Source organism: Clinocottus analis, unplaced genomic scaffold, assembly GCF_023055335.1.
Source record: "Clinocottus analis isolate CAN_PGR_092001 unplaced genomic scaffold, fCliAna1.0.p SCAF_1, whole genome shotgun sequence".
NCBI classification, from domain to species: Eukaryota; Metazoa; Chordata; class Actinopteri; order Perciformes; family Cottidae; genus Clinocottus; species Clinocottus analis.
In genome coordinates, this window is record NW_027175820.1 from 22,446,851 (window position 1) to 22,472,215 (window position 25,365).

The 25,365-nt window shown below is 48.7% G+C and overlaps 1 protein-coding gene across 10 annotated transcripts in view; it reads left to right on the forward strand.

The window, feature by feature from the left end:
- The first annotated feature begins 854 nt into the window (after nucleotides 1–854).
- neo1a (neogenin 1a) overlaps nucleotides 855–25,365 on the forward strand; it is a 148,541-nt gene continuing 124,030 nt past the window's right edge. For all 10 annotated transcript variants that reach the window (XM_068571464.1, XM_068571485.1, XM_068571471.1 and 7 more), the window contains exon 1: nucleotides 855–1,569. In XM_068571464.1, the coding sequence (XP_068427565.1) occupies nucleotides 1,479–1,569 (91 nt within the window). In that variant the 5' untranslated portion in view covers nucleotides 855–1,478. The remainder of the gene's footprint in view (nucleotides 1,570–25,365) is intronic.

Below are 25,365 nucleotides of genomic sequence, written 5' to 3' on the forward strand. Positions count from 1 at the left end.
TTACACGTGAGAGTTGTTTTTGACTAAATATATGACTCTCGAAGATAAATAGGCTCGCTATAAGCCAAACGCTTCGCTGAAGCTTTTTGGTTTTACATCAGGAGATGTGACACACACAAAAAGAAAAGCCAAGTTAAAGCGTGAATCTGATTTATTATCAAAGTCAGATTAGTTTCCATTCCAGTGTTTGAGAATCTGGAAACGTTTTTGAAAAGAGGGTGTTGCCAAACTACCTTTGAGGGTTTTCTCTTTTTTTTTTGTATTAATAAGTTAACCTTTAATCACCTGTGCAACATTTTCAAACTGGAAAAAAAACTATGATGTATAGTGAGCAGCATATAAAAAAAATACCTAACCCGTGATGAGTCATACAAACTAGACGTGAGTAAACTCCCAACAGATGAAAATAGCTCATGCATGACGTCATGTTAGTTGTTCTCGTTGGGTTTGGCGCTAATTACTAACAAACCTGTGCCAAAACAGTTATTTAAAGTTACTCAATACTCCTGTAGAACATATCGAGTAATTGAGCTTTTAATACGACAGACAGCTTGTGCTCATACAACAGGTATGTTCACTTCCAGGAACCTCGGGTTAGCGTTAACTTGTTGATAATGCAGTCATATTGCGCATTGATCTGAGCACACACACACCTGCGGCGTGATTAGGATGAGACGCGCGCGCGCGTGTGTGTGTGTGTGTGTCCTTTTGGATCGCGGTGCCACACCGTAGTTTAGTTGTCGCCGCCGCCGCACACAGGCGGCCAGGATCCAAACTTCCGTGAGACTCCGCACCCTGTTTTCCGGGGAGCCGGTGAAGATCCAGCCCTTCAAACACGCTGCTCTCTTACGTCCCGTCCGTGGTGAGCAGAGAGCTGGCCGCGGCGGAGATTTCTGCTTCTGGGTCGGGTCTTATCTGTTTCTGTCCCCGACTGAGCTCCCCCTCCCTCCCCACCTTTTTTTATTTTTATTGTTTTTTTTTTCCAGCGCTCAGACGCACACCGGAGGAGTTAAGTCGAGCTGCAGCTCAGTCGCCCGCAACAATCTGTTCGTCCTTTGCGCGGCGCCTCCGTGGCAATGGATTGATTTCACTGTTTTTTTTTTTCCTTCTCTCTCTCTCTCTCTCTCTTTCTCTCTCCCCTTCTCCCTCTCCGACCTCTGCCTCGACCAAGTTGAGAACAGCCTCTCTAACCTGCGGCTCGCTCTCTCTCTTTCTCTCTCTCTCTCTTTCTCCCCAACAGCTACATGTTTCATCCGGACAGTTTGAAAAGTACCTGGCTCCGGATGTTTCGGCACATTTTAGGACTTTGAACTTTTTTTTTTCTCGCTCTCTCTCTCTCTCCGCTTGTGCATTTTGCAGGAGGCGGCCGGGGATTTTAAGGATTTTTTTTATTTTTTATTTTTTTTTTGGTATATTTTTTTTTTTTTAAAGCTACTACGGGGTTCCTGAAGCCTGCAACGATTTCTTCGTGAAAAGTGATGGCCGAGCGGGGAGCTCTGCCGCTCCTCTCTCTCCTCTGTCTCACCTTTCTCTCCACGGAGACCGCGGCGGCGAAGCATGTCGACAAAGGTAACACAAAAAAAACACAACACAAACGTCCGCCTGTTCTGCACTGTGTCGGCTGCTTTGCGCCTCGAATGTAGAAATCCACTGACATTGTATCACGAGTTATTACAAAAAAAAAAGAGAGAGAGAGAGAGAGAGAGAAGGAGGGAGGGGGGGAGAGGAAAAAAAAAGGGCACACGGGAATGCAAGCTGTTGGCTCTGGAAGTCAGACATGGAGCTAGGGAGCTAATTCTGCTGTGTTCGGGTCAGCTACTCCTTTTATTTACGCAACTTTAAAAGTACAGACCCGCTAGCAGCCGTGTTTAAAGCAGGGGAGCGACCCCCCCCCCCCCCCCCTCGGTCCTTTTGTCTGCATGGAGGCTCACGGAGGCACCGCTGCTCATAGGTGTCTCTGTCTTTTCAGATGATTCGTAGACATGCGCCATGCAGTTAGTTGGTTCACACATTTTGTCTTTTGGGTTCTGCGCATTTTTCCACTTTTTTTTTCTCTCCCCCCCCCCCCCCATTTCTTTTTTGTCGAATTGAGATCATCCATCTTACCTGTGTTGGAGCAGCTCTGGTGGTGGTTATGGGAATGCTATGGGATGGCAGGAAGTTCCATAGAAATTAATAAAAAAAAAACCAACATAAAAAAAAAACCATCCAGAGTCATTAGTGCTCACTCTCGGGTAATAAGCCAGCATCATCAGTCCTGCAGACATCTCATTACCCAGGCGTCAATACATGCTTAGCTGATGGATAAACAGACCCCCCCCCCCCCCCAATTCATTTGCTTCTGTTAATTGTTTTGAAGTGACGGGGAAACTGCAGTGGCTCTTATTCCAACTGGTGGTATTGTGAGGCGAGGATGTTCCTCTGCTATGAATTGGGATTTCTTCATACTGGAGGTATTGATTGGAGTCTGTGTTTTTTAGCATAACTCACCCCAATCGGGTAAAAGCACTCAAAGCCATGGACAGTCACTGGGGAGCACAGCTCCATCCCATACATATCACAAACCCCACCATCGTGACATCTTTATCATTTTAAGCTGTTGGATGCTATCAAACACAGCAGCATGTGGTTTGGAACATTGTAAATACAACTGACTCTTGTGCAACATGGCCCAGCCCCCCCCTACATCTTTCTTATGATATGCAAAATAGTTGTGTGTGTGTGTGTTTTAAAGAAAAGAAAGAAGGCAGTCCATGTGCCTTTTGAAACACTGTTGATTTGAAACAGGATGAATGTGCATAGAAGACGGGCCCCGGAGTGACAGGCCTGTGCTAGCTGTTGGGCTCTCTAGCGTGTGGAGCCTGATGAAAGACCCTCTCCTGCATGAAAAGCGCTCTGCAGTGGTGGAAAGGGGAGATAGAGAGGGAGAGGAAGGGAGGAGAAAAAAAAAGCCCCTCCTTGGCTTTGCTGGAGATCAGTACAAAAGGGAAAGATGGGGGTAGGGTGAAACAGGCCGACTGTCTGGAAAGTAATAAAACCAGGAGATTAAGGGGACCGGGGAGTTCCTTTGGGAGCTTTGATTGATTCCAGAGAATTGGACTGGGACCCACACGCAGAGAGAGTCTCACATTACTAATTGTGGGGTCCCCTTCTCTCAAAATATCTGTTTATTCAAAACACATTTCTTTGAGGTCCTGGCCGGGGCCAGAACCCATCTCTCATAGTCGCAGCCCGAAGAGTTTCAGTCTCACTTGGATACTTTTTTTTTCTTCTTCTTTTACTTTGAAATAACCTGTAAAACTTCAGCCAAACTGCTTCCATTTGTTTCCATGTGTAGCACCCCCCCCCCCCCTCCCTCCTCTACAGCTTTTAAGTTAACTTGGGAGAGAGAAAAAAAAAATGTCGCAAAAAAAAGTTTTATTTTTTCGTAGATAAGTCCCTGATAGAGGAGAGTAAAATCCATTTAGGCTCTTTCTTATCTCTGTAATCCTGCTGGGAGGGAATAGTGGGCTGATTGTCTCCCAGCGGACAATGCAAATAACTCGCTGCAATGTGTAAACATTTGCCAACCCTCTCTGCTCTTACAGCCCTCTCTCGCCGGGGTGTTATCCTCGCAGACCACCTCCGATGTGAGACTTGATAAACAACTGTTGTTTTCTTTGGAGCATTTAAGGTCTTCTCTGTGGACTCTGCTGCTAAGAAAATAATTTACCACCTTTTTGTGTCTGGGGGGAAAAAAAGCTCCGGTGGTCCTAAATCCCAGTTTGTAGGCTGGTAAGGGGGAAAGAAGTCAGAAGGATTAACGTTTAGATCTCGTTCAAGAATATTTCAGGTCATTGGCCTTCACTTCACAGTGGACAAATGTGTCTTTACAACCTCAAAATAGATTTGTCTTTTCCACACGTCTCGTGAGGAGGTAGTGGGCGTCGTGCAGAGTCACCTGTTGTGTCTGCCATATAGAGTCTGCTGCCGTTCTGATCATTTATTTATGTGCTCCAGTCGCCCATAAAGTCCTAATGACCTCCATCCACCGAGAGACGGATAATTGCACACTTGGCCTAGTGTTTGATTCATCTGTTTCACTAATGACCCCCCCCCCCCCCCCCCCCCACACACACACACACACACACACCCTTCTTCCCCATCAGAAGCTACTGGGGTGCCATGGACTATGGACGATGACATGGAGAGTCGGGCGTGTTGCGGCACCGTGTCCTCGCGTTAGAGGCGGCGCGCTGACGTCAGCCGTTTGGGATCACGGTTGAAAAAACAAAAACAAAAACAACTCGACTGTGGAGGCGAAAGTGGCGGCGATTATCGAAATAATTTGCCCGCGCTGTTGCAGCAGTTTATCACGCGTAATTGGAAGGAGGAAAGGTGGATCAATATCCTCTGAATGGATGTCATCACATCTGCCGTTTGCATGTTTTGTCTGTGTAATCGTCCACTTTTAGGTTTCAGCCGACTGTTGTGTACAATTATGGGACTGTTGGCTGTTGTTTCATCTAATGGGGCGCTCCGCTTTGTTGATTTGCTCGTGTATTGCTGTGGAAATTATGATGTCGTGAGAAATGCTACTTGGATACCGAGTCAATGCCAACATTCTGAAAGCGTGATGGCACTAGTTATACCACAGGTACCGTGGGTTATGACTAAAAGATCAGTGTCTTACTAAATGCTACTAATACGTGTATTACTGTGATCTCTTGATATTTTCAGAGATGGTACTTTTTGCATCGGTTACCTCCCCGAAATCTTGTAACTAATCGACTCGTAACGTAAGCATTGCCGCTTGGCTAAACGGCAGATGCTAACAGCGGCGCTAGCTGCTAATAGTGATGCAGACAGCCAATGCATGGAGGTTACGTTATGATGCATTCATACTCCATTCAGCGAAAGTGCATTCTCACGCTACGATGTGTTCAAATGTAATCTAAAATGCAAATCTCAAACTGAGTTCTTGGCGAGACTCTTGTGGCAAAGCGCCAGGAGTGAGAGGCTTACGCGTGAGCAGGATTCTTGCGTATACGTTGTGCAAACAACGCACGCGCTTTAAACCCCGTCCTCAACACGGCCAACCATCACGCAGCAGCTGCTTGTCTGGAGGTGCGACGCTTGTGCACCAGATTGAATCAACATTCATTCTCTCTCCGCACTCCATAAATTTTAATCCAGTATTTCTCCGCATGTTTATTGATTGCTGTCGTGCTCGTGGGTTTTTAAAACGTTTTTTTTCTTCTTCTGTCTGGCATTGTCGCCCGCCCCCTGTGTGTTTCAGTCATGTGCTAGCTTGTGATAGTGTCGGGTAGTGCTGTTTTTAAATTGAGGGAAGCCAAGGGTCATGGTCTAAAACCCAGAGCGGATCACGGACGAGTCCGTGGCTTCGGCTGCCTTCTGTCGAGGAAGGAATGGCCTCAATCAGAGCGGTTTCTATCCAAAGAAACATGACTGAAGTCCTTCCTGTCTCTCCGATGAAGCCCGTCCACCAGCTGCTGATTCTGGGACGCGTTCTGAGGCCTCTGAAGTCCCACCCACATTCAGCGTTTTGTATTTTTTTTTGGTTAAATCGTTCATTGCACTGAAAATTTGGCTTTTTTAAAATTAATTTGGAAAGCGCTTTTATATTCTCAGAATTGTGACACTTACAAAGGTAATGCCCGGCCTTACAGGTCCGTCCGTCCTGTAAACGGTCCCCTGCGTTCATGCTCTCTGGGGGTTGCGGGACGACAGGTGGCCTCCTGTGGTGAATGCGCCGACATCGCCGTAAAGCGCACAGAAAGCTATTTGGGAATGTTGGAAATAAACTCCTCTGCCATTCAAACATTGGCTCGAGGTTGACCCGAAATACCCGATTCACTTAGCAATGCTATCGTTTAATGTTAAAGTTCGACCTGCACAGCAGCAGCAGCTCCTGGTCCACCCATTCTATGAAGTCTACCAGGACATTGTGACTGCTGCCAGAGAATAAAGGCTTTTTATATATATATATAAAAAAAGGAAAAACCCTTACAACTTCCGCTAATCATTTTCCCGGGGGAGCTCTGCTCCCTGGATGCAGGAACAAACCCCTTTGATTCAATGTGTTGAAAATGGGGGTACGGGTGTCGTCCCGAGCCGTCCGGTTCTCTCTGTACTTTTGAAAGCCGGTCTATTGGGTGTGTTTTTTTTGTGTTTTTTTTTACGAAAAAAAACCCCGGCTCACATCAAGTGCGCTCCTCTTAAAAGCCGAACGCCTTTCGGCCTCGGCGGCGGCGTCCCCGCTGTGACAGACAGAAGCACCTTTCCAGTCCGGCTGCTGCGCGTCTCCTTTGTGTCTGCCGGCCTCTTTCATGTCAAGACAAAAGCCCCAAAAAATCATTTTTGAAAAAATAAGTTAAATCGTGCCGAGACGCTGTAAAGCTGTCCAGTCCGCCGAGTCCTTGGAGACTTTACGGGGAACCCGAGGGACGCTACTTCAACAATAGTGTTATCTTTTTGCCGGATGCAGGGCTGCAGACGTGTTTGCCTCACGGATCCTTTCGAGTCCTCTTTTTAAATCCCGGTGCTGCTGTTGCGCTGTGATTGAATGATGCTCAGGCCTAATGACCGCCGAGAGAGCAGGGTCTTTTCAGTTTCCATGGAGCTGACGCACATTAGCAGCAGTGCGAGCAAAGCATACAAAGAAGACGCTGAACTCATGTCTACATGTCAGCGGGCCACCTCTGCAGTTACACAAACACACACTGTTGTGTTGTGAAAATTCGGCCTTAAAAAAAACATTGGCCCGAGTGCAGTTGTAGACTTTGTCTTGGGAATTTTTATTTTTATTTTTTTGAAATCTTAAAAGCAACTGATCCGAGCGAGAAGCTGCGCCGATAAGAATCTTATCAAACGCTCACACGGCTTTGCTTTTTCCACGAAAACATCTCCGCACACATTCCTTCAACCCTGCGTGGTTTCATACTGCGGCCAACCAGAAAAAAATAAATAATTTACCAATTTATGACGTGCAAATACTGGCGCCGCTGTTGACTGACGCCTCGAGCGGCGCGCGAGATGGCCCAAAAAGACTCGGCGACGGCGGCGCGAGTAGAAAGTACGAGTCTTCCGGCACGACGCTGTAATATTTATGTTCTGCAAGACTGCAATCGCAGCTGGCCGTGTTCTCCGGGACAGCGTGGCGTTTTTTTTTCTTTACTGCATACAGACAAACTGCAGCAGTCAGGCTCCGGCGTTGCAGTGCACGGCCTTTTTTTTTTTTTTCCAACTGCGGCATGACGGCAGCGAGCGTATTGATGTTAGAGTGAAGTAGTGTACTGCAAGCAAGGAAGCATTTTAACCCCCGTCCTGGCCTGGCATTTCAAGCAAAACCTCGAGGCGTTTTCCAAAGAGATCGTTGCGCAAGCGGAGCGGGACCGGGAGGACTTTTTGCCTCCGACAAAAAAAAAACAAACATTTCCTCCAAACTTTTGCTATTTTGGTTCTGCCGAGCTCCTGTCGCGGTGTCTCCTGTCGGTAGTGGCAGCTGCATCGGATTATGACACATGCAAGCTGTGCTTGTCAGATGAGCCCGGACTAATGAGTGCAAGGCTCTGTTATACACTGAACTGCTTTTACAGCCCCGCGGAGGGGGCGGGGGGGGTATTACAGACTTTTCCTATTAGATAGAATACAATTGAGCCTTTTACAAAAGAGCCCTTTTTTGTTTTTACATCTGACTTTCCAGTAATTTGTAACCACTTGATGGACGCGGCCCGGTTTTGTTTTCTTGTTTTCATCAAAGTTGGAGTTGTTGGTCTGGCTGGAATCTTTTAAATCAAATCTTGATATTCCAGCGCAGACATAAAAACAAAAAAAAAAGCAGCATGTTTGACGGCGAGAGAAATGATGTAGGATGTTTCCATATTGGCAAAGATTTTCTACCGACGGCATTGTCTCCCGGTGGCGTCTCATAACGGTTCCATAAACCTGTAAGGATGACAAACGGCTGTCATTTTCACACTATTGTTTAGAGACTTCAGAGACGGAGGCATAAAGACGAAAATCATTCAACACTTTAAGTGTAATGACTCAAACAGGAAGCGGGAGCACTTTAGAAAGACGAATGTGCAGCTCCGGCTTCATGTTATGAGTCTAAACAAAACACATAGTTGACCTTCGATTTTCCGACCTAACGTTTTGATTTCTGCAGCTCTTTACCTTCAAGATCTAATACAATCAGCGCGGTGTTTATTTTCTGTGACTATCGGGTGGCTGGTTTCCTTTCTGGCAGCTGCCCGTGACCCAAATGAAGAGAGACTTGTGTCCTTCTCGGGAGGCTGATTAACAACCTTCATTCGGTACCTGCTGCAGTTCAAACTTCCTGCCGCTCTCGGGCGAAGCCTTCCTACTCCGCCGTCTCCTTGGAGGACGTCCAGGGTGCGATGAACTACCACCAGAGTCTTCTCCGCGGTGCCGTTTCACGGCGCAGAGCCGTCGTTAAGTAGCTCGTGCTTCAAAGATAACGAGAATCAATGCAATTTCTCAATATAATGATTTGTGTGTACATTACGGCCCAGAATTGTACATTACGTGGCTCTCTGTATACCCACGGCTTGTTTTTTTAAAATATTTTATGGATCCCGTGAACCTTCAGATCTGTGACGGATCCACGCACCAACATGTGTTTGTTGTTTCCAACCTCAAACATTTTCCTCGTCATGTTATTGCCGTTCGGTTTCCCAGAGTGTGTGAGTGTGTGCAGATCTTACACTCGCTCATAAACTATCAGTCGCCCACGAACACACAGAGCCTCTCAGCCGGCGTTTGGGTCAAAGGGACTTTTCATGTGCCGAGGGCGTGGGGGCCGGCGGCCACAGAGAGAGGATTGTGAGCGCGGCCCAGTGGAGCTGGCAGCCATCATCTTGTGCCCGGCCTGTGGCTCTTGGCCGCTTTGGACATGGTGGGATGTGTGTGTGTGTGTGTGTGTGTGTGTTTGGGTGAGTGTTTGTATAGGCGTATGCCACCCATCTGGGGTTGAACAGCTGTTTTTATCAACAAGGTTCAGAGAGTTTCCCCCAACTTGAAATCACTTTCCAGCATTTTGGGAAAAAACAAAAAAGGGTTTACTACTTTCACTGAGAGGGGGGGCATTGAACCACTTCTATTATTATAGGCAAAAATGTCATTGTGAAGATCTTTATATAGCGAAAGATTAAATTATAACTTTCCACACAGATGTGGACCGCAAAGAGCTCGGGAGTTGCGTGGTGTGGTTGTCACAAAAACAAAACTATAATAAAAATGTGCTCAGGAAAAGATTTTATAAGATTCACATGAATCCAAACCTGATGTTTTCCATTGGACAATATAGACATGCACACTGGTACGGTCTAGTTTCATCATTTTCTGACTTCCAGCACGTCGTGTGTTTTAGGCCTCAGCGAGAAGAGAAAGTGTCGTGTTTTTTTTGGTGTGTTTTTTTTTTGGTATCCCACTCCGTACTTTTCCATGCCGCTGTCTCTGCACACGAAGCGCAGCGGCGTTCTGGAGTGTTGAGCGTCGGGTTTAAACAGTTTAGAGTGAAGACCAGTGGAGGCTCTGTCCCGGTCACGTAGACATCAACAAGTGTCCCGGTTCCTCTTGGAGCCTCTCCAGACAACCGCCCAGGTTTTTCTGTTGATCTCACCTGCTGCTATGGTCACCCCCCCCTCCTCTTCCCTCCTCTTCCTCCCCTCACCTTCCCGCTATTAGCCGATGTTCCTGCCGCTAAATCCGAGAGCTGAAGCGAGCCTTTTGGAAAGTTGAGCATGAGATAGAGGCTCCTTTGTGCCGCCGGGAGCTCCCCATCGGCGTGGGGGCTCCGCTCGCCGCGCTGACTTCTGACCATGTTATTGGAGCCAGGTCCCCCTCCTTCAACGCTGAGCTCATCTGAAACCAACAGAGGTCAAGAGCGGCGGCAGAAACGGAGAAATTACTGCTGTAAGCCCTTTTTAATACGCTGCCATGATGTAATGGAATTGGCCGTCTCTTTTTGATTCTGCTTTCCTGGCCCTTCACAGCTGAATAAATGTGTCCCTCAGCAGCACTTACTTGAAAGGTGATGGCTTTTTTTTCTTCGTCGTCTTTTAATATAAATATTACACGGCTTTAGAAAATGCTAATTGCTCCTTGAAATTTGATTTGCGGCTGTGTTGAATACATTTTTACTGTTGATAAATACAAAGGCATGGGCTTCTTTCCTATTACAATATCAGCAACCAGCGCTGCTGGTGTGGCTCGTGATTCGCGTGCGCCGCACGCACCTGGACGACAACGACCAAAGTAACGCAACGAGATTCCCCTCATTTATGAAGAGTTATGTGTATTCTGCCCCTCGGCCTTTTGGGGAACATGATGATCTCCGCTTGCGTCTGTCTTTATGGCAGTCGGATAAAAAGAGGAGGGTTGGCTGTGACATGAAACTTTAAAAGATGGTGAGAAACGAGTCGCGTCGCCGACTCACCGGCTTACACAATTGTCACATTATGTCTCGGAGCATCTCGTGCGTTTGCCCCCCACTGCTGGCTGCAAGTGTGGCGAATATTCGCGCTCACTTTCCTCGGCACCGTGCCAAAAATCTACCCATGGAGTACAGCTGAGTTTCAGTCGCGCAGAACCCGAGAGTGGCATCCCGGGACGACGCAGTCTCTGGAGCGGCGTCTAAATACGGACGCGACCTTCCTCGGCCTGACACGGCGTTGGAGGCGCGAGGACGAGCAGGTGAAGACGGGGCCGTAAGCTCTTCGTGCCGTTGAGCTCTTCGAGGTGAGGGTTTCTGTTATAATTTTGTATCCAGCTTGAAGCGTGCATAAAGGGCGGTGGTGGAAAGCAGCTGCATGAATGAATGAATTCCCCGCGATTCCCTTTTAACCGTCGTCGCCTGAACCTTGACTCTGCTCGCCCCTCCCCCCTCCATCAGCCTCTGACAGGTCACTCAGTCACAGCACCGGCAGGATGGATGGCGGCCAGCAGGGAGCACCTGCAGAGGGATAGCAGGCGGGCAGCATTCCTTCACAGGACCCCGAGACACAGATGTCATACGAGACACGAGGGACGTGTTGGAGGGGGGGAGGGGGGGAGGATGATGGGGGGATGGGGGCGGGTGGGCCAATGGCAGGGGTTTTGGCATGGTGGGGCAGTAATGGGGTGGGATAGCAGGCCAGCTGCTGCCTACAGATCTTTAATGAGGTGTCCCATCAAGAACACAGGGAGATGAACATTAATGGCTACAGCGAAACTTGTCTGCTCATTTATTCCCTCCGTTTCCATCACGCCGGCGTGAGGTGCAGGACATGTTTGAGCACACAGTAATTGGGTTTTTCTTCCAGGCCTGATTTTTATTTATTTATTTATTATTTATTTTTTAAGCGTGGCTTGCCTTTTTAAAAAAAAAATGTAAATAGGGCTGCAACTAGCGCAGCACTTATTTTCATTATTGCGTTATGTAATGTACTTTTTTAAATCGCTGATTAATCACTCAGGCGTCCCCATAAAAGGCTAAACATATTCAATTTAATATGATTCTATATTCTAATAAAGTAAAGCAGCAAATCGTCACATTTGAGAAGCTAAAACCGGTCCATGCATTTTTATTTTTTCCCTTGAGAAATTGATTAGAATAATTAATCAATTATCAGAATTGTTGTTGGTGGGAGGCAAAGTCCTTGAGCGTGTTGACCGGTGCCTGGTTGTTCTAATCAGATTGTGTGGATGCAGATAAATGAATGCATACGTTGGCTTGATGAGGGCATTACCAGCCAGTATAACGATCACGCGGATGCAGAAATATTCGTTTCCTCCATGAAATGTGACACTGTGTTCTTCGAACATGAGCTCCTCCAACAGGAGCGGCAGCAGTGGAGCTTTGTAATAACCATCAGGTAGAACCATTGAGAACGTGAATATGTGCGTGTCCCTCGTGAAGGACGGTGAGCTCTTCAATAACTTATTTTTTCTCCCTCCCTGCAACAAACAGTCCAAGTGCTCAAATTACCAGTTTGGGAAAAAGCAAAAAACGCTCTTTCTGCTATCATACTTCATTTACCTGGAGGGCCTAAATTAGTCCTGAGTGTATAAGCATATCATTCAAGCTCTCAGGACACCTGCTGAACAAATTCACTCAAAGAACGCCCACACACACACACACACACACACACACGCACACACGCGCACACACAGAGCAAGATCCTCAAATATGTCCTGCAGTCTGTTTGTGCCATATGCCGTATAATATCGTAGTGAAGTGTAGCAAGTCTAAATGAAAATTCACCCAACATTATCTAATTAAGCAGGTGTGAAAGCAGCTTAATTCAAGTCGGGTTTTGGCACTCCTCTGAACGCGGACCGACGGCTCGTTCAGCCGAAAGACGTGCATACTTTCATTAAGCTGGAGGAGGAGGAGGAGGGGGGGGGGCTGACTTTTCATTTCTCCTCTAAAAGAAGATGTCAAAAGTGGTCTTAAAGGGCGGTGGTTTTATTAGCCACGGCCGGCTCTTGGGGGTGCTTTTTTTTGTTGCGGAGTGACGGAGGGTGAGGAGGGGGGGAGAGAGAGAGAGAGAGACTTAATAATGAAGCTCTCTCACCCGATGAGCCCTGAATCGGTGGAGCCCCTCTTCCCCTTCTTTGTCCCTCTCCCAATCCCCCCACAGTGGCACTGCATTCCCAGCCTGGCGGGGCAGTGTCTCTGGGCCAGGGCCATGTCACGCACCCCTTCTGGCCCCAAGCGACTCTCTCTCTCTCTCTCTCTCTCTCTCTCTCTCTGCCTCTCTCTCCCTCTCTCTCTCTCTCTCTCTGTGTGTTTGTGCGTGTGCATGTGTGTGGGACAGGGGGGTCAGGGGTTCAAGTGCTCCCCGTAGGGGGGCGACGCACACGGGATGCCTAGCGACGCCGCGGCTCGGCCTCCCCGCACCGGCCACGTCGGTAATTAATTCCTAATGAGAAATAAATTGGCTGACCCCCATGCGATAGCATAGCCTCTTGGCTCTAGCTACTCGCGATTACTGCCCCCCCCCCACACACACACACAGACTTCAAAGAAGAGGCGAGGATAGCCCCTCCTGGCTCAACGCCGATAGCGGAGAGCGCTCTGAACATTCCTCGCGTGCTAGACGGGGGCTGAGTGAGGATTTTATGGGCCGTGTTCCTGCTAGTCGCACACATACCTGTGGCTCATGTGTATCCTGTGGAAAAGGTTAACTCTGTTAACCCTTTCTCGTATTTTGCATGAGACGTAGAGCTGGTGGTCCTGAAGATGGACGGGCTTCTCTCCCCGGATAGAGATGCTGTATTTTTCCTTTTTTTTTTCGTTAAGGACGTTTTATACAAATTGAAAAGGTTGTTTTGTTCCATTATCACCCAGCGCTTCTCGGTCTCCTTCTGATTCAGCGTTCCATTCAAATGTGCTGAAAGGAAATTCATGTCAAGTCATACAGTTTCTGGGCTTTTTAATATCGAGATGATCACTTTGATGTGTTTAGCGTTGCTTCTCTCAGAGGCTATAGAAGTGGGAGGGGAAACGGCTAGTCGGTCCCAAAAAAGCCAGCAACTCTATTTCCCAGCGCAAAGTTTATTTTTAGCACGGAGGCTAGCACATCAAAGAGTCTGCTGGATTGTGTTCAGAGGCACCAAAATGTGCAAAAAGCTGGTCAAAGTCATGAAATGACTTCTGGGCCCAGTTGTCGAGCAAAAATGAGCTGCAGCCTGTGAGCTAACTGCTCTTTGTATACTCAAATGTCCTGGTTTTGCATTGACACACACACACACACACACACACACACACACACGCCCAATGACTGCAACAGTAGCTGTACTGCACCTTTTTGATGTAGCGAGGTTCAACACTGCACTTCCTCTTTGAATGGGAAGATCACTTTGTTTGTTCCTTTCCCGAAGCTACTTAATTAAAGCACAGTATCTGGGTTTTCTGTTTTTTTTTTTTGTTGTTGTTTTTTTTTTGGTTCAATGCAGGCAGCGGTCCGTATCGATAATATTTCCTGAGGGGAAACAATCGTGTGAAATGCAGGAAGCCATTAGGAAGCCGGGGACTCGTGTCTCTCCCCGCTGAGTAAATAGTGTCTGGGCCTCTCCCGGTTTCATCCACTTCTGAATGAGCCCAGCACTCGTAACAATAATGGCAGGAAATGAACTGTGCTCACACCGGAGCGTGCAGGATGCTCACTGTGCATCCTAATTGACCAAACTAAGTTGGTGGAAAGCGGACTTCTCTCTTTGTTAGTTTGAACATTGCTTAAAGGTTAAAGCGTTCAGTGGGTGTGGTCCCAAAACAATCTGCTAATGAGGCGTAATACAAAATGTTTTTTGGGCTGTGTCGTCCGCGTCTTAGCTGAACCCAGACGTGTTAAAGAAACGTGTCCCCCGTTGTCGTCGCACCCGCGGTCGCTTTGGTTGCGACTCGCAGTCCTCGGCATCAACCCGTTGACTCGCCGCTAACCTCAACCCGGCTGCGACGACCTCATTTTTCTGTGGAATGCCGGCGTGACTCATCGCCAGACGGCGTTACTCAAGTCGTCACCTGAGAAGCCCCGCAGGGGGAAAGTTGTTTTGCCCTTGAGCGCGAAGAGCATAAGCACATCCCAGCTGACCCGCATTCAGAGAAGATTGGTAATGTTGTTGGGATTTAGATTACGACGACCAATCCCGCAACGCACGAGGCAAAAATTGGATTGTGTTTGTGTGCGGCGGTCTTGCCCACTTTCTCTCCATTAGCTTTTGTTTTTCCTTCCGTGAGCATCTGCTGAGCTTTAATGTAATATGTGGCAATTATACACCAAGAATCCAATGAACCGGTTTCCAGATTGCCATTCTGGTTTAATTGTTGGGTTAGGGATCAGTGGTCATCTGGCCCACATTTTCTGCTTAGTGTAATTGATATTTGGTTTACCTCCTAAGCAGGTTAGCATTGAGGATTTTCCCAGATTAATTCCAGGAGTCCAATCTGAGCGGGTTGACCACTCTCCGTGTATCATCCCAAATGTCTGCTTTACCTGCGATTTACTAGCATATGAAAAGGAAATGAGATCAGAGGTGGCGATAAATCCCGCGGCTAAGCCGCCGTCAGAGAAAATGAGGCGCACACATGGCATTGTCAGCCACCAGCCGCTCGCGTCCTCGTTTCCGATAAATTGATTTTGGGTTCGCTCGTGCGCCGCCGAGAGGTGCGGACAGCGACGCGTACGTCGCAGGGACTCGTTTGCTTTGTGGCACGGGAGGCGGAGGCCATCTTCCTTTTTGTTGTTTCTGGAGTCCCTTTAGCCTGCGGGGACGTGTGCGACTTCAGAGGCTTCGCACCACACTGAGTCCACAGACCGTGAGGGTCCCCGTGTCCCAGCAGATTCACCAGCAACTAATTTAGGGGTTGTTAAGTGATTTAGCGTCTGTTTTTTTTTTTTTTTTATGGGACCCCAGTGAGCCACAACATGCCGCCTCCCCCTGTACCCGCTACGGTCTCTGCCTCTGGCGTCAAGCCTCGCGTTTGAATTTCAATCAGCCCCCTGGATGCATTGTGTTTTATTTGCAGAGGGGGAGTACTGGTTGTGTGCACATGTCAATCAAATATTCAGCGTGACCAATGGGCAGCTCGTTGGAGGGCCGGGCCGCCGTGTTCTCGGGGTTGGGGGGGGGGGGGGGGGGGCACACACGGCTTTTAACTGCTGCCCGCGAGGCGAACCCTGCCCTCGATTCTTCACACATCGTCCTCCCGCCCCTCGTCATCCTCCTCGCGACGAGAACACAGGCAGTACAATCAATAACCGCCTCGCCCTCCTTCTCCTTTCACCCTCCCCCCTCCTCCCCCCTCCGACTCCTCTGGTCAGCCACTCCCTGCTTTCCATTTATCAACCGTGCGTTTGATGTTGGCTTCATCATTCTCTGTCAACCCCCCCTCAACACCTCCATGTGTGTAATTGCATTAGATTGGTCACGGCGGTGCAGTTATTTGGCCCCGCCCCAGCTGGTTTTGGGCCAGAGGGGTTCTTCCCATGTACCTGCAACACCAGACATTAGTTTGAAGTATCTTCACTGTTTAATTTTGTTGCACGGTTGTGGTTCAGCGGGTTTCCCCCTCAGTACCCTGCAGGTACATTGTGTGGTTTTTAAAAAAAAGATTATTAAAGACTGTTCCTTCCTTGTTTTTTTCTTCTTCCTGATTTCCATTGTTCCCGCCACCGTTCTCTTCTCACCGGGCAGTGAGGCTTAATGTCGAGCTTATATTAAAAATCAAACCCCACATCAGGCCTGTTGTAAAGGATGAGTAGAAATGAGGAAAAACCTAATCCGCTGCATGAACATGCTCTCAGACGGCGAAGACGCATCCTTGACCCACTGAAATATTCACAGGAAAATAATGTATTGGACATTTTTCTCCTTTTTTTTTTTTCATTGCCTCTTGTTCTCATTAGCAGTTTAATTCTTGACGAATATGCTCAGTGAGAAAATGTTAAACAATAATCATTTGTATTGTTCCCACACACGCAAAACAAAAAAAAAAACCTGGCACCAGCTGGTCAATATCTATTCTTATTGTGTGAAAGGGGACAAGTCGAAATGTCTCATCAATGCGACGTTTCACTTGATTGTTGCACACATGAATCAATAATAAGCCGAAGACTCCTCCGCACACTGGCATCAAAGCTTTATTGGCAACATCGCATTCACCGTCCTCTCCTCTTCGTACCATCCGATCCCGTCATCGACTAACGAGCGCACGCTCGGCTCTTTTTGGCGCAACCTGTTGTGTTACGGACGATCTCCGGCACATGCGTGTCTTGTGTATTGTTGAGGGAAAGCGGGATGGAGGGAAGCAGGAAGCCGGCGAGCGGAGGAGAGCGGGGGAACGAGGGCGACTTTAAGAGGCGCAGTGAGAGAATCTGTCGTTGTCGATTACACACGCGCCGCAACCTTGGAGGCCACATTAGATCTCTTTCTCCGTACACCAAACTGCCATTAATAATGGATACAGCTCTCTAGTGCCTTTTTTTTTTGTTGCCTTCCCCCCCACAGTATTGCCCCTGAAGGCGTCTACCCTCACTCCCTCCTTCCCTCCTAGTCCCCCTTTTCCCTACCTCCATCCTGCTTCGGCCTCCCTTTTCCCGCTGCCCCCCCCCTACACACACACACACACACACACACTGTTGTGCGCCTGCAAGCCAGGAGCCGTGGCAGGTGTGCATACATCATCGTGGCGCTGGCCACACACACACACAGACACACACACACACCCTGCAGCACCCAAACAGTCATCATCCGACAGACACGTCCACCTGCCCCGAAACAGAACATTGTTGAATAGTTGAGTGTGTTTAGCTTCCCGTTTTTTTTATTTTATTATTTGTTGCAGCCTCCGGTATTATCAGCGTTTTTCGATTGAGGATATTAGCTCGTTTTGTTTCTCTCGTGACAAAAACCTGCAGACAATGACAAATGAATGCCAAATAAATACTGCAGAGTTACCGAATGGAAGAGGGGGAGTGCATGCAGGCTATTGTTGATGCATCTGCGAGCACAGTGGGAGGAAAAAGGCTTGTTTTATTAATATTATCGTGATTGTCACTTCAGCATTGCATCTGTCATTTGATACGAGATATCGCTCCCTAAGCTCCAGCGTCTCAAGCTTAAACCCCTTTTAATGTTCTGCTTTTCTCACACTACAGTGCAGAGACGCAATACGCCGCAGCTATAGTTCATGTTCGTTTGAATCTTTATCTAAATGCCAAGGAATCGACACACAAGGGGGGGAAACGAGTGCACAGAAGATACACAATTGAACTGCAGTCACCAGTCAAGTGAACTGAATTATTTGCCCTGTCCGTTGCAACCTTTGCATGCGCACACTGATGTGCAAAATCCAACCTGTTATTACTACTTTATCATGTTTTCACCCGCGCGGGTGGGGAATTCAGAAACATGATCTTTTCCCAACCACTGGGATGTAGACCGTAGTCAGAGTGACAGTTTAAGCGGGAAAGTAAATCTCGAGAACAAACAGTATGGCGGAAAGGAGATTTATGAACCTAAAGAACAACACCGAAGCAAAAATAATCCGCTTTAAGTTTCTATTTGTGGAAAACATCAACGCCTGAGACCTGTCCTATGGATTTAGTGCATTAAGACGGCACACCAGTTGCCACGTTGTGCAAGCGGCTTCAGAAGTGCACATACATGTGACACCGCTAATCACGTGTGTGTCTGTGTGTGTGGGCCGATGATGGATGCGATCATAAATACTGTGCATGTGGCATCTGAAAGACCCTAATGCCACGCTAATCCTCTCACCATGATGAATGAAATGTATACGTGTGGAGACGGGCCGAGGTCTCCGCGGTGCCGTTAATCCCACCGGAGTCACGACTCATTATTTCAATTTGTGGCAGACGCTAAAATACGACCACAAACAAAGTTAGTATTTTAAACAAAGGCAGGTGCGAGCAGACGTATTATTCAAGGGGATATGAATCATTGTCTCGTGAATATTATTTTGCCGCGGCCCAAACGGATTGGTCGCATCTGTCGTGAAACTTTCTGCCACACCGGCGCTTTAATGGAGGCTGTGGTGCCGCCGCTCCAGCGGCAGCACAGTTTGGTGGCAGCGGTCATGGCTTCTCTGAACTTTGCGAAGACAAATAAGTGACGTGTGTGTGTGTGTGTGTGTGTCCTTTCCTTTTCAGAGACCGCCCATCAGACTGGTAACACAATGAGCCAGTCTTGGTTGGATCCCCCTGTCAAAGATTGTCACGCTCAAACCGGAGTGCAACACACACACACACACACACACAAAAAGAAGTAAATCAATGAAAAAGGGGCAGAGGAGGGCGGCAAGACTCTCAGCTGACAGATTGAGGACGGGTTCACAACCCTTCCAAGAAGGGAAATCATATCCGCTGTCCACTTCTGTGGGATTATCCTCATCGGCTATCCCGCGGTACATGTGCTGTGTTGTGTGTGTGTGTGTGTGTGTGTGAGGTTGTTAATGTAGTTTAAAGCCAAGTGATCACTTTAAGCTTCATTGGAGACGCACTCGGCGAACCACGTGATCGAACCCCCGCCGCGAGAGTACAAGCATGTTCCTGAACAAACAATTGGTTTTATTTCATTTTTTAATGAGGTTTCCAGTGAACGCCGTGGAGAGACCAACCCTCCGGTGTGTATGTGAGATAAACAGACGCCTGTGAAGAATGCGCAAGTGCGTTAGCGCCAGGCTGAGGATGCTGGGAGGATGGTGCGTAGCAGTTGGGTGGGGGGTGCGGGGTGTGGTTTTCAGGCTTCGGGAGCGTTGCCCATCGGAATTTGTTTTCCATTTCCTCACGGGAGCGTCCTCCCCTCTCCACCCGAGGCAATCTGTCTTCCTGTCATCCTATTGATCCCCTCCAACGCTCATTAATATGGGTAAAAGGCCATTGAGCCCGAGACGGTGGGCCCGGCGGTTGCCGTTTTGGTGTCGAGAGTGCGTAAATGGAATAAGGGGGAACAATTCATCTCGCCGGGAGAATTATATTAAATCATAGACGCCTTCCACCCCTACTTTAGGACGAGCGCCGGCTCTGGAGGGACGAGCGATCTTTCATTAAAAAAGAGCCGGTGCGATGGCGCCGTGCAAATAAAACCGGCGATACCATGTGCCGCGACGCCGCGCTGGAGATGTTTGACCTTGTGCACACGGATGACAAAACCCTGTAAAGAGGAGAGCACATAGAAACAAGGGATTCTAATCTCTGAGCATCAAGTGGCCTCACTGAGCTCCAACCAGCTTAAAATCACTCTGGTTGAATGTCAGCGCGCTATCTCGCGGGCAGACACGCTCCCTCTGCAGTTTGCTTACAAAACGGGAGTGGGCGGCGGCTTCAGAGGCATTTTTGAATTGTTTTTCGGTGGCTGGAAATTAAACGCATCTCAAATCCACTCAGGAAACTACATGAGCGTTCCCCCCCCCCATTCATCTGATGCTGTATTTTGATTTGAGCTTCATTTACATTCATATTGAATTTGTTGTGGGCCATATGCTCCCCGGCGTTGTCATGGGATACAGGCCAGATGCATCATTTCCTCTTTTTTCTTTTTTCGGGGAGGCAGCTGAGCACATTTATTGGTATTTGTTTTAAGTGATGAGATAAGCAGAGGGAAAAGCCCCTCCTCAGACGCTGGGTAAATGTGAGACAAAGCCAACATGTTAACATTGTTCTCTGCTCCACATGTCGGTTCCTACAGCTTCTCCCTCGCCGTCGGTGTGGCGTTCAGGGTCACGTGATGTTTAATCACACCACGACGGTGGTCTTTCCCGAACAAACCGGCAACTGAAGCTCCTGCAGCGTCTCTGTGTGCATTCACTGTCTGGCGAGAAGCGGAGAAAAAAAAAAAAAACCCCGACTATAATGGACATAGATGTCACCGGAGACTCCGTCCATGACAGGCGCTGCTGCTATTAAGGGACTCCGGCGGCGCAGTAATTTACAGCAGCGTTTTACCCCCCACAACACACTTAAGCCCTTTCTTCACCTGGGACGGTCTGGCAGGATCCGTCCATTCGGGGCCCTTTCTGAACTTGTTAGTAAATCAGAGCCTTTTGTGAGGTGCCAGAGAAATTGCCCATTAATAAGCACTATGCCTAGTCAAGTGGCTCGGGAAGCACACGGGGGTCAGGCCCGCCTCCCAATCATTATACCTCATCCCACTTCCTAGTAAAAGGCCCCTCGCCACTCAGCCACAGGTCGCCATGGAGACCCCGGGACGAGGGGGGGGGGGGGGGTTGGAGCGATGGCGTGGGGGTCGGGAGCAGGAGAGCGGCGCAGACGACCATTAGCGGCCCATTCCGCGGTAATTAATGATCATCCCACTGGCTGGAAAAATCAGGGCCGGAGAGGAAAACCAGACGCGGAGCTCGCTCGCTCGCTCTCTCTCTGTCTCTCTCTCTCTCTCGGAGCGAATGTCACGGCGGCAAAGAAATATGGAGAAGACGAGGAGCCGAGGTGGGGTCGTGTTATGGTTGGAAAATGGTGACGGGATGCCGCGGGTGGGTGGGGGGGGGGAGATTTATTGTTGCGCACACGGAGAGGGGAGGGGGGGTGATTGATGTGAAAGTGATTCATGGATCTGGAAGGCTCGGCGCGATTGTGTGCAAGGGAATAATAGTTTTCATTTGCATAAACATCCGTTGACACAAGTCTGTCTTCTGTTATTCAAGGACAACAACTTACGATAGATACCGCGACACCTTTTGGACCGGCGTCCATCCCTCTCTCTCTCTCTCTCTCCGTTGAGATAATCACTCGTCTAATCGAGTCGCGGGCGCCGCTCACGTCGCAACTACAGAGCGCACGTTATTAGGTTTGTAATCAAATCTTAGGGTCTGCTCGGATTTTCAGGCAGCCAATCAGGCAGCCACAGGCGGCTTTTGAAGTGCCCGGCAGACCAAACTACCCATCTCCCCCTCCTCCCCCTGCCCCCATGCCCCTCCTCCCCCCTGAGCTGATAGCTCTTTCTCCACGCTGCACCACCCAATGTGCACACACTCAGACACAAAAGCAATTCTGTGGGCAAATAAAAGATGCAAACAAATTGCCACACAGATGCCCGTGTTTGAGCATGCTGACGGGCATAGACACTAACGTGCCACACACACACACACACACACACACACACACACAGCAGAACAATCGGTGGCACGCAGACAAAGGCTGATGCCACACCATTCAGTGAGGGCCAGTGCTGCTCTTCCTGACGAGGTGTGTGTCTGTCTGTCTGTGTGTGTGTGTGTGTGTGTGTGTGTTCTCTCAGTCCGGGCTCACAACCCACATACACAGCACTGACACCACACCTTTTTATCTCGCAGACACACTGGGCAGATTAAAAGGAGTCCTGCCAGTCTGATACCCGGGCAAGGCTCGGGATGCGATTACAACAGGACACTGATTTCCAACGTGAAGTAGGATTTGAAGGCAGCGTGTTCATTCTCAACCTGACCATCTGTATTATTTCGGCACGCGGCGACCTAAAAGCTCCGCGGCGCATTCATCTAACTTATTTCGGGGGATTTCGCGCTCTCATTTCGAGCACATTGCGATGAGTTATGGCTCGGCGGTCGCTTTAATTTTGGTCTTTGTTATCGTCTTTTATGTACGATTTATGCGCTTGCTAATGATCCAGTCTTTAAACTGCTGCTTTTTATACATTATAATCTGTATTTGTAGCTAAAGTTTGCTTTCCGAAGGAAAATGAAATGGTACAACTGCCCACTTTTAGTCAATTAAGAAGACTTATTTCCTAGTAAAAGATGAGCACATCTCTAGTAAAAGATTGAAAGTGATGCTTTTCTGTTATTCTTTGTGGAGAAACAAGAGAGTTCCCCTCTTCTACTTCTGAAAACATGCAAAAATAAAAACAAGCCTCTCATTGGTGGGAGTGTACTGAATAGAAAACTGAAAGAGCATTCAATTCAGCATCGTAGACGGACGCATCCACAAGACTTTCTACACACAGTACAGTCGTCCAGTTAGTGATCCTGGCAGTGTGTGGTTGTTGTTGTTGTTGTTGTTCTAGACATTCCTGCTGATGGTTGCATTATTCTCTGTGGCATGGCGGCAAATTCTAGCATGCCTGTCACCCGTCGACTCATCCCACAGGCGCTATCAGTGCTCAGCCTCTCACAGGCATGTATGTACACACTGTGGCCCACTCTCCTAATCCCTGCCTCTCTCTCTCTCTCTCTGTCTCTCTCTCTCTCTCTCCTGGCTGCACCTCTGATTTATCCATCTTGCTCTCCCTTTGCTTTACCTCTCCTGCCCTCCCTCCCTTCCTCTCTCTCTCCTCCCCTCCCTTCCACGCTATCAAAGGCGGTGGAGGGTATTATCACTGAGCAACCATTCTCGCCTTGGCTAGGCTAATGCAGCCCGACCACACACAGGCACACAGGCAACTGCACTAAACATACAGTATATATATACACACACACACACACACACACACACACACACACACACACACACACACACACACACACACACACACACAAAAAGAGCGAGAGGGAGCAGCCTTATCAGCACCCGCTGCTGTCAGACCCTCAATTAATTTTGTCATTAACTGAATCCCATCAGCCCCCCACTGCAGTCGCAATGCCATGACGTCTCACCCTCACACAGGGAAGACGCGCATGTATTATGCACTCTCACTCTCTCTCAGACACACACACACACACGGATGCCAATTCTATCTATCCGCGAGTCACTGTGAGCTTGTTCAGGTCTGCGCAGCCAATCTGCCACCAGATAGTGAGGTGTGGGGGGGGGGGGGGGGGTTATGGATAGAAGATGCAGACGAGCATGGTGAGGAAGAACAGGGGGGAGGGAATGAGGAAAGGGAACCGAGGGGGTTATTAAGTGATAAGAAGGCGCATGCCACGGAGAGGCGAGGTGGGAGAAACGGAGCTGGAATCCTTCACACGTCTCCATTTGTTGTATTTCTTTATTTTTGTGACCTCCTCACCATGCTGACGTGTCGCCGCGCCCCCTGGGCCTCACGGGGACGAGTGGAGAAGCTGTTTACTCGACTCACCGGCACGTTTTTTTTCCTTCCAAGGAAAACCTCTCAGCCCGGCACGTGCCTGATACAGATTTCCCTTCCTGTCTCTGCACCTCCTCCCCCTCCCTCTCCTCCTCCTCCTCCCCCTCCTCTTCCTCCTCCACCCGCTCGCCACAATGATCTCTGCCTCTGCCGGCTGCGGTGCAAAGTAACCCAACTCCATTTTGAAACCCAAGTGGTCTTGTTAGGACTTTCTGACACGTGGAGAAAGCGATCTCGGCCTTTTGGGACGAGGCAGAAAGGCACAAACTTCCTTTCTGGAAGAATTCCAACTTCCAGAGTTTGACTTCCAAAAAGAAGTGCTGATTTTGTTGTTATTGTTTTTGGAGTAACTAATTGATGTTCCACTGCCACTGCGCTTATCTGTTATTCTTTTCTCCCCCCCCGCCCCCCTCCCTCCCTGTGCCTTAGTGAGTTGCTTCTGCCCGCCTTGCATAATATTTCTGTTTTTCTTTCCTCCTCCTCTGTTCCCTTGCAAATACAATTTTGCTTGTGGTGCATTGTGGGGTTTTGAGGGAGCTGTGTGGGTTGAGTATTGTGTGCTCGGTGGCTTACGGGTGTGAGTCTGGTTCACTGCTTACAAGGCTGTTTAGATTATCCCCGCATCATACCGGCAACGACACAATGCCGGAGTGTCTTTGCTGCTGCATTTGGCTCAACCTCGTACGTCTTCCCCGAGACCCCCGATGTGTGAATCAAACCCAGGTTGTCTGTCTCCTCCCCCCCTCCTCTCTGTCTCCCACTACTGCGTGCTAAATTAACGACTACATCTTGTGATTAAGGTAGAAAATGAGTGTCACAATATTGGGATGAAAGCAAACTGAGAACAGAGAACATAAAACATTCGTCTGCGAGAAACTGTACAATGCTTGAAAAGAAATGCTCACAACTGCCGGTCCTATTTGACTTGTGAGACACTAACCAGCATCCCATAATCCATGCTAATCCACGCTCATATGGGTCTAAAATGATAATGGCATCATATTCCTAGCCAACAGTTGCTTCTGTTATCTCTACTGCTTCTTTTTTATTTATTTTTCCCTCTCATCCGTACAACTGAAGCGTTCCCCATCAATCCGCCTCCTATGTGTTACATTCAGTTTATACATACATGTGTGTTGTTGTACCGCCTGCCCTTTTCTTCCCTACCCCTAATGCCGTCTCTCCTCTGTCCTCCACACCCTTGCCCAGGGGGCTCCATAAATATCATTTCATCCCGCGGAGCCGCTGACACGCTGCAAAGGGCCTATGATAAATAATTCACTCCCCTGGTGCAGGGCAGGCAGACTCCCCTGCTTAGGAATTCAGCCTGAGTGAGTGTGTGTGTGTGTTTGTGTATGTAAGGGTAGCGGTGGTGGTGAGGGGCTGTGTGGCGGCGATAATACACACAGACCTACAGAGTCCACTTCCACGACGTACTAACAAAGCGATTCATTTTCTGGGAAGAATTGAGATGAGCTTGGAGTTCGTACTCCATCGTCCAACTCCCCCTCGGTAGCGAGCGGTCCGGCAAACTAAACGGTCTTTTTTTAAAAAAAAACTCGTGTCCTCTCAATCACACGGTATTTATTTCTCCACCCCGAACGTCCAGCTCTTTCTCCATCCTCCCCTCCCACCGGCGTCGCTCACAGCTTGCCGAATTAGGTTGATCTGCACGGACCATCACCTGCACCCCCTTAAAGTACCGGCGCCCTGATTTATTGATGACGCTCGGGATTATTAATGCCAATCGCCCCCCCCCACCCTTCCACACCTTCCCCTCTCGGCTTACTGAGCCGGCAC